At 41.3% G+C, this 12,301-nt stretch overlaps 1 protein-coding gene across 1 annotated transcript in view; it reads left to right on the forward strand.

Moving 5' to 3' along the window:
• The window catches only part of CNTNAP3 (contactin associated protein-like 3), a 251,219-nt gene that overhangs the window by 177,566 nt on the left and 61,352 nt on the right, over window positions 1–12,301 (forward strand). Inside the window, exons 11-12 of the mRNA XM_011927535.1 lie at window positions 992–1,098; window positions 4,733–4,852. Coding sequence (XP_011782925.1) covers window positions 992–1,098; window positions 4,733–4,852 — 227 coding nt within the window. The remainder of the gene's footprint in view (window positions 1–991; window positions 1,099–4,732; window positions 4,853–12,301) is intronic.

Consider the following 12,301-nt stretch of genomic DNA (forward strand, 5'->3'; position numbering starts at 1 on the left):
TGTGCTCAGCAGTGGGAGACAGCAGGCAGAGCCTTAGCTGTGTGCTCAGCAGTGGGAGACAGCAGGCAGAGGCTGAGATCCAACCCTGCTAAAGGCAGAGGTGGGTCTTGGTATTCAGGCCAGGCTTCCAGAAGGTCACGCTACCTCTTGGTGAAGCCTCCACTCTGTGTCAGCTGCTGTTCAGTTTACATAGTGTACCCTGCTCCCTGTTCCCCTAACAATCCTGAGCGGCAGGCAGGCTAGGCTCCCAATATGATAGTGGGCGGCAGCAGATTCCAGAGAACTCTGAAAGTGCGAGACCTCCAACTGTTCTTTGTCAAGATTGTTTTGGCTACTTCAGGGTCCCTTGAGATTCCCTATGAATTTTAGGATGGATTTTTGTTTTCTGCAAAAACAGGCTTTGGGATTTTAATAAGAATTGTATTGAATTTGTAGATTGCTTTGGGTCATATTGACATATTACCAGTGTTAAGGTTGCTTAAAAAACAACAGCCGACTGCTCATTCCAAATCTAAAAGGCGACAAGATGACCTAAATTAAATGTTCTTTAAAATTTCTGGACCTCTGTCACTATGTGACTGAAGCTGTTCCTGTTTCTTTCTCCTCCCCTCTATCTTCCTCCCTGTTCCCCTTCTTTCTTTTAACAATGACCACAATGTAGTAATGCAGCATGCCATATTTCATAGTTTTATGTATGTAATTGGTTTTGCTAGCCACATGTCAAGTTATTGTGTCACTTGGGACAAAAAAAAAAAAGACATGTGTTGACAATTCAGCTGTCACAGATACCTAATAATCAGCTGCATGCTAATGGATATATTTATCCAAAGTTTGTCCCTATATTTAGAGAACTTTGATGGCAGACTCAGTAATCACGTCATGTGGGGTTATCTTGCGTATGCTGTTCTTTCACATTAAGCTGCTTTTGGTAAGACATTTATTTTCCGATGACCAAAAAAGGGAAACAGCAGTTGTATCTGTTTTCTTTTAGGTGCTTGCCCAGCTACTGTGAGCATGGGGGCGCGTGTTCCCAGTCGTGGGACACCTTCTCCTGTGACTGTCTGGGCACAGGCTACACGGGCGAGACCTGCCATTCCTGTAAGCCTCACGCCTCCCTCGCGTTTCTGTCAGCATCTCTTTGTCATTTCATCTTGATCAGTTGTTTATATGTAGCTGCATATTTGCAATCATGCAAACATATCAGAAGAGATATTTCAGCACTCAATTTCTAGTTTATTTTTAATCCACCTTATTTAATACAAGGGTGCTGAGACAGTACACAGAAATATATGGTATGAATAGGATTGAAAAAGGAAGCTGGCAAGCAGTGGGGAAATAAGTCTAGGAGAATCAGATATAGGAAAAGGTAGAAACTAAATTAAATTAAAAATGCATGATGTAACAGCTTGTTCCATTACTTGAGTTGGGCCATACTTTTAATTCTGAGAATCTTTTCAGTCAAAGAAAAGGGAAAAAACGACCCCTTGCCAGGGCTGTCAATGTTACATTTAAGGTATTTAAAGATTTGTTAACAGTCACTGGGATGATGCCATCATGGGATTGCAACATGGTAAAATTTTTGAAGAGGTAATTGGGTATCAGCTAGAAACTAGAGGACCTTTAAGGTCTCTTCCAATGACTGTGATTTTCTTTGGTGGCGATGATGATTGTAAAGTCAATAATTGTAAAAGTATTAATGTACTGAGTACTTATGCTGGCCCTTTGATATTGCTTTCCATATATTAACTCATTTAACCCTAAAGCAGCTCCGGGGAGAAAGTACTTATTATCTTCATTGCAGAGTTGAGGACAGAAAGAAGATAAGTAACTTGGCCCCCAGCTAGTTTGTGGCCGGATGAGGAGTTGAGCTAAGGAGGTTGGCTCCACAGCCTTGGCTCCAGGATGCCTGATTGGTGGTCCGTGCACCAGCAGCACCCAGAGTCCCTGGGAACCTGTTACAAGTAAAGACCCTCAGGCCTCACCCAAACCTACTAAATCAGAATCGCTGGAGATGGTGGCCTGAGTCTGTTGTAACCAACCTTCCACATGCTTCTGGTAGACATTTAAGTGTAAGAACAATGTCTGAGGGATGACATATTCTAACACCTGTCAACTGCCTCTGCCGTATTAAAAATCATCTGTCTTGACTGAAGAATCATCCTTTGTGAATTTCAAAGGCCATGCCATGTTATTGACATCTGGCAATCTGTTACAATTAGAACATCACAGAATCCTCAAAAGCCTATTTTGTTTTTCAGTTTGTTTTTAACTTTTAAAGTTTTCTTTCTGTGTATCTCTACTGACATTTCTGAGCAACTTCTGAGGAATATTTCGCCCATCCCTGGGTCTTCAAGGAAACAGAGCAAGATGCAAAGCCCTCAGTTCCACTTTCTCATCCTGCGGTCCTACTTGAAACTTTTCAGAACTCTTCCATGAGACATCTGATTTTCACAAAAACCATAGGAGAAAGGCAGGGCATGGAGCCTTAAAACCTCACTTCACACACGCAATGAGAATTCTGTGCTCCCAGCCCTGAGGTTCTGCAAAGGATCTGGGCAAAAGAGGAGACAGTCCAGGAGTAACTCTCACAGATTGAAGCATGAAGTATGACTTTTGTACTAGAAGGATCCCTGTTTATAAAGCCATGACACATTTTCTTTTCTTTTCTTTTCTTTTTTTTGAGATGGAGTCAGTCTTGCTCTGTCGCCCAGGCTGGAGTGCAGTGGTGTGATCTCGGCTCACTGCAAGCTCTGCCTCCCGGGTTCATGCCATTCCCCTGCCTCAGCCTCCCGAGTAGTTGGGACTACAGGCGCCCGCCACCATGCCTGGCTAATTTTTTGTATTTTTAGTAGAGATGGGGTTTCACTGTGTTAGCCAGGATGGTCTCGATCTCCTGACCTCGTGATCTACCCGCCTTGGCCTCCCAAAGTGCTGGGATTACAGGCGTAAGCCACCGCGCCCGGCCGCCATGACACATTTTTAGGAGTTGAGTGGCCTCTCACACCAGAGGCTGATTAGGTCATAGAGTTGGTGCAGGGACCACGTCTTGTACTTCTGTGTATCTTTCATCCTCCAGGCATAGTATCCTAATAGCAGAAGCGTAATCCTGTGTGTTACCTAACAACTTCATATCCACCACCACACTCAACATCATCTGATTGCATTTAATGTTGCAATTAATGAATGAGTGACATTAGTGCATGTTTATTCACTGCAATGAAAATATAACTTCAGAAACTTCTGAGGGAAAAATATCAGGAGATTGAAAAAGTATTTCAGGTGTCAGTCTGATCTAATAATTGAGTTGACTGTTGTCCCAGCTAAAGGTAGAACTTTGCCAAGCCTACAGTCATTGACTGTGAGACTAGACTGCCACACCTAGCCGAATAGGTTATTTTGTATTTCTAATTGTGTAACATATATCAATTATATACAACTAATTATATATAATTGTATATAATTAATCATACAATTAAAATAAAATCTATTGTATACAATTAATATATACCATATGTTAACACATGTATACATTATCATTTAAAAAGCCAAACAGTTCACATAAAGCACAAGTTCTAGTCACTCTCCTCAATATTTGTCCCCATTCCAAACCTAGCCTGTACCCTATATCTAAGCATTGTTATTAATTTGAGTGAATCCTACCAGACATTTACAAATATATGTATCTATTTAAATCAATATGCCGTAAGTGGAAAGAAATAAAGATTAACAATGTCTATCTCCTGCAGATACTAATTTTATACCTTGTACTTGGTAAAACATTTACTTGTACGAATGAAAATATTCAATTGTGTCACGAGTAAATTTACATTACATAGGGATATCTTTCAAAACAGTTTCTCTCCTGTTTTGAATTTCAGTTATCTTGAATTGTCACTTGCAAAATAGGGAAGTTTCTTTTTGAATCAACTTTAATTATTTTTTAATGAAGAGAAGTTGATGGCTTATAAATTCTATTTATCTCTTTAAAATGCTCATACATAGGTTGTTTTAAAGGAAGCAAAGATTATAACTGCTGCATAGCTTAAGGAAAACTTTACAGAATGTTTATTGGAAAATGCCAGATTATTTAGGCAGTTTAAAACTAATGTGCTCAGGTATTCAGTTATTACAGGTAGAATGAGGGTTTCTTCCTTAATTACAGCTTACTTCTGAGGTATAGTTGCCACAACTTTGAAAAGAACCATGCTTCAATAACACACAGAATTCAGATTCAGATTCACAAAGTTTTCCTCTCATATCTCTTCAAGTCTTTTACACTGTGCTTCAGAGTTTGCATGGTTTCTTGCCTAAAAGCAAAAGAAAACATTGATGTAGAGAAAGTACAGCCTCTAGACATTGCCAAAAGATTGTCTTTTGAAGATGGTGTCATACTCCCACTGTAAGCACATCTTCATTTTTGAACACCAACACAATCTTTCCTTCCTCCTCAAAATAGAAATACACTGTGACCGAGTATTTATTCAGCATCTAACAACATCCAACATTTAAGTGTATTTTGACTAGGTAATTTTCTTCTCCTTTGTTAATAGAAATAGATTTAATTTTTAGAATGTCATTTTCTTGCATCTCATCAAATATACTCTCATACACTATAAAATGATGTTGGGTCACAGGTATCACATGTCTGTAATTCAGAAATGCGAACCTTTGGACACTGACTCAACATCTGGAGATATTTTTTCTGGTTCTTATGGCTGGTGTTCTCCTACAGCTCTCTACGAGCAGTCTTGTGAAGCCCACAAGCACCGAGGGAACCCGTCCGGGCTTTACTATATTGATGCAGATGGAAGTGGCCCCCTGGGACCGTTTCTTGTGTACTGCAATATGACAGGTATGTTGATCATCGTTAGATGCACATATCAGAACAGACCAAGGAGAAATTTACCTAGTTGGCAGCATTATGTAAACATGCAGTTTGATAGTGTGTACTTGCTAAGTAGAAGCATTAAATATGTATTTGTTAATTTTGTTGTCAACAAAATTTTCTTGTATTTCTTGTTTGTCTGGGTTGGATTATAGGCAAGATTTAATGCTCTGCCAGGGCATCTCTCTAGCTCCTACACTCCTCGTAATACATCTGTTCACGTGCATCATAAAATATAAACCTCTGATTTGGTGATTTACATGCTTTCTATATTTAGAAAAAAACAGGTCTTTAAAAGTGCTAAGAAATAACATATATGTTAGTGTTTTATGTGCATCTTAAATAATTTAGTGATTTTTATGACATATAATTTTTTCATAACCAAAGAAACTTGATTATTTCTTGTGCTTTAGATATTATTAGAAATGAACACAGCTTGGGCTGGGCGTGGTGGCTCACTCTTGTAATCCCAGCACTTTGGGAGACTGAGGCAGGCAGATCACGAGGTTAAGAGATCGAGACCATCCTGGCCAAAATGGCGAAACCCCATCTCTACTAAAAATACAAAAATTAGCTGGGTGTAGTGGCACCCGCGCCTGTAGTCTCAGCTACTTGGGAGGCTGAGGCAGGAGAATTGCTTGAACCCGAGAGGCAGAGGTTGCAGTGAGCCAAGATCGTGCCACTGCACTCCAGCCTGGTGACAGAGCGAGACTCCATCTCAAAAAAAAGAGAAAGAAATGAACACAGCTTGATTATAGAAGATTGCACTAGAATGCCTTTTAAATAGTTACATTTTTACAGAAATTTGTTGTCACCTAGCTCTTCCAACTCTGCGGAAAGTGGAAAGCTGGAATAAACTGTCCTCATTTATTGTGCTGACAAAAAGTTTCAAAAGTTTCATAAATTTGGACAATAACCAAATGGGTCAGCAAGCACCAAGGAAAAAGGAACAGATCACTGAAATTACATGGTCATTTAAAGTGCCTTAGCAAAGATTGCCAAAAAATATTAAAACTTCACAGGGGACGTTCAGAAGTTTCAGAGCCACCTGCGCAGCAACGTGCTGAAGATGAAGAACCACAGACGTTCTGCCATGAGACACCAGTTACCTCCAAAATCCCCCGACTCAGACAATCAAACCAAAGTGAGAAATCCCATAAAAATGGTCTTGGTGGATATCAAAAGACTCAACCAAAGTCACAACCAGGAAGGACCTTGGTTGTCATCATTTTAAGATGAGGAAACCAAGGCTCAGAAAAGTTGCTTAGGGATGTGTCTACTGACAAAATCTAGCTAACGACAGAGGAATCACTAAACTCTGGTCTCTTTTCTCCCCTAGGAAAGGTCACCTTTAGATACTGCATTGCTCTGTAGCCAGTAATATATTCTCTAGTTGTTCAAATGAAGCAATAATGATTATAAAATGTGCAATGTCAAACTACTCCTCTAATAGCTTGAAATGTATATATGGTAATAGCCCTCAAAAAGCAGTTGCTTCAGAGCTTGGAAGTAGGCACTCTGTCTTAAGAACAAGTAAAAAGCCAGGCAAACTGAAAAACAACAAAATTTTTTAGATCCAGCAGAGAAGTGAGGTCACAGAACAAACCGCTGCCCCTCAAAATTGGAGAGACAGGCAGGCTTATATATAGAATGACAACTTTCTTCCACAAGCAGAAACCTTCGGAGAAACCGTCGTCAAGGTGGGAAAACCTAAACTGAATTGACGAACTGCTGGATGCTGTGTCGTCTGAGAGTTATAATCTCCAGGAAGACCCGGTCAGAGAACGGTCCCCACACTTCTGTGAGTTTTACACCTAAGAGCTTGACCAGGTTCTCACAGTGAACGTTGGAGAAAAATCTCCTCATGCTTCCAGAAGGGGGAGGTGAAAAGGAACCGTCTTGAAGTACACCAGAGCTTTCTGTTCTTCTGAACAACGTCTTTCCTCAAGGGCAGATATTTCACCTAAACTACTGGTGTTGTGTTTTGTTTGTTTTGTTTTGTTTTGTTTTGTTTTCAGAGCCTAACCTGCCTGGAGGAAGGAAATGACCTACCTCTGGCCATCTTGTCCCATGTAAGCGTGGTGATGGGAGGGAGGGCTGAGAAGCTCTTGTGAAGGTCACAGCCCAGAGGCACAGGCTCCCTGAAGGACTCAGCCCTAATCACAGGACTACAGAGCCTTTCGCCTTCCAACACATGTTACTTATAGTACTGCAGGCCTCTTTACAGCAGTTACTTTTCCCTGGTACATCACATCTGGCTATCAAGAAAAAATTTCAGCTGGACCTGTAATCCCATCACTTTGAGAAGCTGAGGAGGGAAGACAGCCTGAGACTAGTTTGAGACCAGTCTGGGCAACAGTGAGACCCCCACCTCTGCAAAAAAACAAAACAGGCATGGTGGCATGTATCTGTAGTCCCAGCTACTTGGGAGGCTGACGTGGGAGTATCGCTTGAGCCTGGGAGTTGGAGACTGCAGTCTTCAACTGCACTGGTCATACCACTGCACTCTAGCCTGGGCAACAAAGACCTTGTCTCTAAAAAAGAAAAAGAAAAAATTTCAAGCCTGAAGACATACTTTGAAGGGACAAAGCAAACATTAAAAACAGACTCAGGGCCGGTCCCAGTGGCTCACGCCTGTGGGAGGCCGAGACGGGTGGATCACGAGGTCAGGAGGTCCAGACTATCTTGGCTAACATGGTGAAACCCCGTCTCTACTAAGAATACAAAAAAATTAGCCATGCGTGGTGGCAGGTGCCTGTAGTCCCAGCTACTCGGGAGGCTGAGGCAGGAGAATGTCGTGAACCCGGGAGGTGGAGCTTGCAGTGAGCAGAGATTGTGCCACTGCGCTCCAGCCTGGGCGACAGAGCAAGGTTCCATCTCAAAAAAACAAAAAAACTGACTCAGATATGGCAAGGATGTTGGAATTATTAATTATTAGTCCAGGACTTTAAACAACTATAATTAATATGGAAAAAACTGTAATGGATAAAGTAGATAGCATGCAAGACCAGAATGAACAATGTAAGCAGCAAGATGGAAATTCTAAGAAGTAAAAAGGAGTGCTAGAGATCAAAAACAGCGTAACAGAAATGAAAAATGCCTTTGATGGGTTTATTAGGAGACCAGGCACAGCTGTGGAAAGAATCCCCTAAGCTTGGAGATACCTCAATAGAAACTTCCAAAACTGAAAAGCAAAGAGAAAAAAAGACTGAACCCCCCCCCCCAAAAAAAACCCCAGAACATAATATCTGAGTACAGTGGCACAACTACAAAAGGTGTAACATACGTGTGAAGAGAATTCTAGGAAAAGAAAGAGAGAAAGGACAGAAGTATATTTGAAGCAATAATGACTGAGAATTCCCACAAATTAATATCAGACACCAAACCACAAATCCAGGAAGTTCAGAGAACACTAAAGAAGGAGAAAGGCCCCCAAAACTATACCAGGCATATATTTTCCAACTATAGAATTCAAAGGTAAAAGTAAAATTTATTTATTTATTTATTTATTTAGAGATGGAGTTTCACTCTTGTTGCCCAGGCTGGAGTGCAATGGCACAAACTTGGCTCAACGCAACCTCCGCCTCCCGGGTTCAGGTGATTCTTCTGCCTCAGCCTCCAGAGTAGCTGAGTTACAGGCATGTGCCACCACACCAGGCTAATTTTGTATTTTTATTAAGAGACGGGTTCTCCGTGTTGGTCAGGCTGGTCTCGAACTCCCGACCTCAGGTGATCCACCCACCTCAGCCTCCCAGAAGTACTAAGATTACAGGCGTGAGCCACCACACCCGGCCCAGGTAAAAGTAAACTTAAAAATAGTCAGAGGAAGAAAGCACCTTACCTGCAGAGGAGATAAGTATTACAGCAACTTCTCTTCAGAAGTCATGCCAGCAAGAATAATGGAGTGAGATATTTAAAGTGTGAAAGAGAGAAAAAGCAAAACAAAACCTTCTCCTTGAAGAGTAAAGAAATAAAGACTTTCTCAGACAAATGAAGAGGTCAGTTCTCCAAAAAGAGATCTTAATATGTATGATCCTGACAACAGAATACAGTGGATCTTATTTTCTTTTTTCTTCTGGGGCAGATAGGAATGGGTATACCAGATGCTGGGGAGTTCATGTGATATATTGAGTAAATTTTATTATTTAAGTGCAGACAATCCCCATTTACAATGGTTCTACTTAAAATATTGCAACTTTACTATGTGAAAACATATGCATCCCGATTTCAAGTACCCATACAACTATCATTATTATTATTATTATTATTCTGAGACAGTCTCGCTCTGTCGCCCCGGCTGGAGTACAGTGGCACGATCTTGGCTCACTGCAACCTCCACCTCCTGGGTTCAAGCGATTCTCCTGCCTCACCCTCCCCGGTAGCTGGAACTACAGGCATTTGTCACCATGCCCGGCTAATTTTTTGTCTTTTTAGTAGAGATGGGGTTTCACCATGTTAGCCAGGATGGTCTCAATCTCCTGACCTCGTAATCCACCTGCCTCGGCCTCCCAAAGTGCTGGGATTACAGGCGTGAGCCACCACGCCTGGCCACAACCATTATTATTATATGTATATTTTTACTCTCAGTACAGTAGTTAATACATGAGATATTCAACACTTTATTATAAAATAGGCATTGTGTTAAATGATTTGGCCCAACTGTAGGCCGATTTAAGTGTTTTGAGCACATTTATGTTAGGCCAGGTTGAGCTAGGTTCAGTAAGTCACATGTATTAAAATACATTTTTAATTTATAATAAGTTTATCCAGATGCAACTTCATCATAAATTGAGAAACATCTGTACTGCTAATTCCAATCAAAATCATGAAGTTAAATTAGCTTAATTTTCAAAGTCAGATATTTATTTGAGCAACAGGAGTGGAACAGGGATCAGTGTATTACAGTTACCCTCCTCCTGGGCCAATGAGGCAGCCTCCAGTGTGTTCTGACTCAGCCACACCTCTGAACCCCTTTCCACATTTAGCCACTGTTATAATTAATCTACTCAGGTCCAATTCACTTGAGCCCTGGAGGCTGAGGCTGCAGTAAACTGTGAAGGTGCCACTGTACTCCAGGCTGGGCAACAGAGGGAGACCCTGTCTCTAATAAAAAAGAAAAAGAAAAATATAGGGGTTATATTAGATGCTCTTTGAGGTCTTTCCAGTTCCAGTATGCTTATAATCTATTGAAATAAATTGTGAGCAATTAGGGGAACGGCAATGGTCTGTGTCCTTCTTTGGGTCTTTTACTATTGATATTATAAGGAGAAGTGAGTCAAGTGGAATTTTATAAACACAAATGCATATTCTATAATGTCCCTGGTTACTCTTCTGCTCTTCAGAAAAACAGCTTTACAGATGTATTCTCAACAGTTCCCTTCTCAGTACTGAGGACATTTCTATGACTACATCATAACCATTTGTGACTGCACATCTATCATACTGCCCACCAGCCTATGTGAACTACTCCAGACCATCATTTCTCTTCCACTGTACAACAAATCATGAACACACGGCCCAAAATGGCATGTGATTGATCATCTTCAGTGCCCAACTTAGTGTTCCATAGGTTTTTCTGTATTTGATTCAGTTGATAGGAAAACTCCGAAGGTGAGAGGAGGTGATGTGCACAGAGTAACACCAGATTGTAAAAATTCTAAAATGAGGCCGGGCGCAGTGGCTCACACCTGTAATCCCAGCACTTTGGGAGGCTGAGGCAGGTGGATCACCTGAGGTGGGGATTTCAAGACCAGCTTGGCCAACAGTCTCAACATGGTGAAACTCCATCTCTACTAAAAATACAAAAAAATTGGCCAGGCGCAGTGGCTCACGCCTGTAATCCCAGCACTTTGGGAGGCTGAGGCAGGTGGATCACCTGAGGTGGGGATTTCAAGACCAGCTTGGCCAACAGTCTCAACATGGTGAAACTCCATCTCTACTAAAAAAATATGAAAATTAGCCCAGTGTGGTGGTGTGTGCCTGTAGTCCCAGCTACGTGGGAGGCTGAGACAGGAGAACTGCTTGAACCCAGGAGGCGGAGGTTACAGTGAGCCGAGATAGCGCCACTGCACTCCAGCCTGGGTGATAGAGCAAGACTCTGTCTCAAAAATAAATAAATAAAATAAAAATTTTAAAATAAAAAAATAGAGCAATATTAAAGGAAAACCCATGGAACTGAAATTACCATAGGCACACTTAGAGCCTCCTTTGGTGAGTACAGTGAGTGGAGTGATAATTTAATTGAAAATTGCATTCATTATTTAAATTTGCAGATTTTTTCTGAACTTGTGGCTCATTTGTACATATCACACCTTTGCTCTCCATGGGTTTTGTGGCTAAAGAGATATTTCAGTAGCGTGGCTGGTTTTCTTGTCCTTTCCTCTGATCTCTGTTGTTGTTATTGTTAGGCGTGTGTAAAGCAACAGTAAGGCTGCGAAATTTGTCTTAGGCACGGTTAGCAGCCAAGCCGTTAAACATCCTGAGAGGTGAAGGGCAGGAAGGGTGATTTCTTAAGGTAAAATGTATTACATTGTTTTGTTTCGTAGTTCTTAAAAAAATCCTCATATGATTCTTTCTTAGTCTCTCCAGTTTGGAAAATTTTTACGTAAAATGTCCATTATTCTAAATACATCTTACTAGAGGTTCCAGGACCAGACGGCACCAGCATAGGATTGAAGTGACTTCGAGGCTGGTGGGAGGTCCATTGTTGGGAGCCCCGAAGGACTCAAGATGCACTTCTTCCCTTGAGACGTGGAGTCGTTCTGTTTTTATTTCATCAAAACAATATAAGTAATCAAGTGACAGAGATAGGTCAGAAATGATGTCAGCGGGCAGTCAGATGCCCAGGGTCACCACCTGGAAAGTGCTGTTAGAAGCTCAAGGCCTGTGATTCCTCTGGGCTTGGTCACTGATGGAGAAGCTGACACAATTAAACCACTTTATTTTAATAGAGCTGCTTCCTATTATACCCGTGAATATGTGCATCACATCGTCCCAATATGTATCTTTTATAAATTTATTCGATAATGAAAGAAATAGAGGCACGTACAGATGAGGAAAATGCAGATGAGTTTAGAAAGATAAAGATCCAGACAGTTTGGCCCCATGCTTGTGTTGATGTAAAAAATGGTTTTGACAGCTAAAAAGTCATTGCTTACATGATACACTTTTAGGCATGACATCACAGAAGTCTGGCCATCAGTTCTCCCAGTATGCTTTCTCTTAGAGGCTGAGTTCTGGCTCGGTACATTGTTCTTCAGGTCCAGCTCCTCAAATCGGGGCAAACATGCAGTAATGCAAATTTCAATTAAAAGTGTATGCACAGCACTTTGGGAGGCCGAGACGGGCGGATCACGAGGTCAGGAGATCAGGACCATCCTGGCTAACACGGTGAAACCCCGTCTCTACTAAAAATAC

The sequence above is a fragment of the Colobus angolensis genome, unplaced genomic scaffold, assembly GCF_000951035.1.
Source record: "Colobus angolensis palliatus isolate OR3802 unplaced genomic scaffold, Cang.pa_1.0 Scaffold72, whole genome shotgun sequence".
NCBI lineage: Eukaryota > Metazoa > Chordata > Mammalia > Primates > Cercopithecidae > Colobus > Colobus angolensis.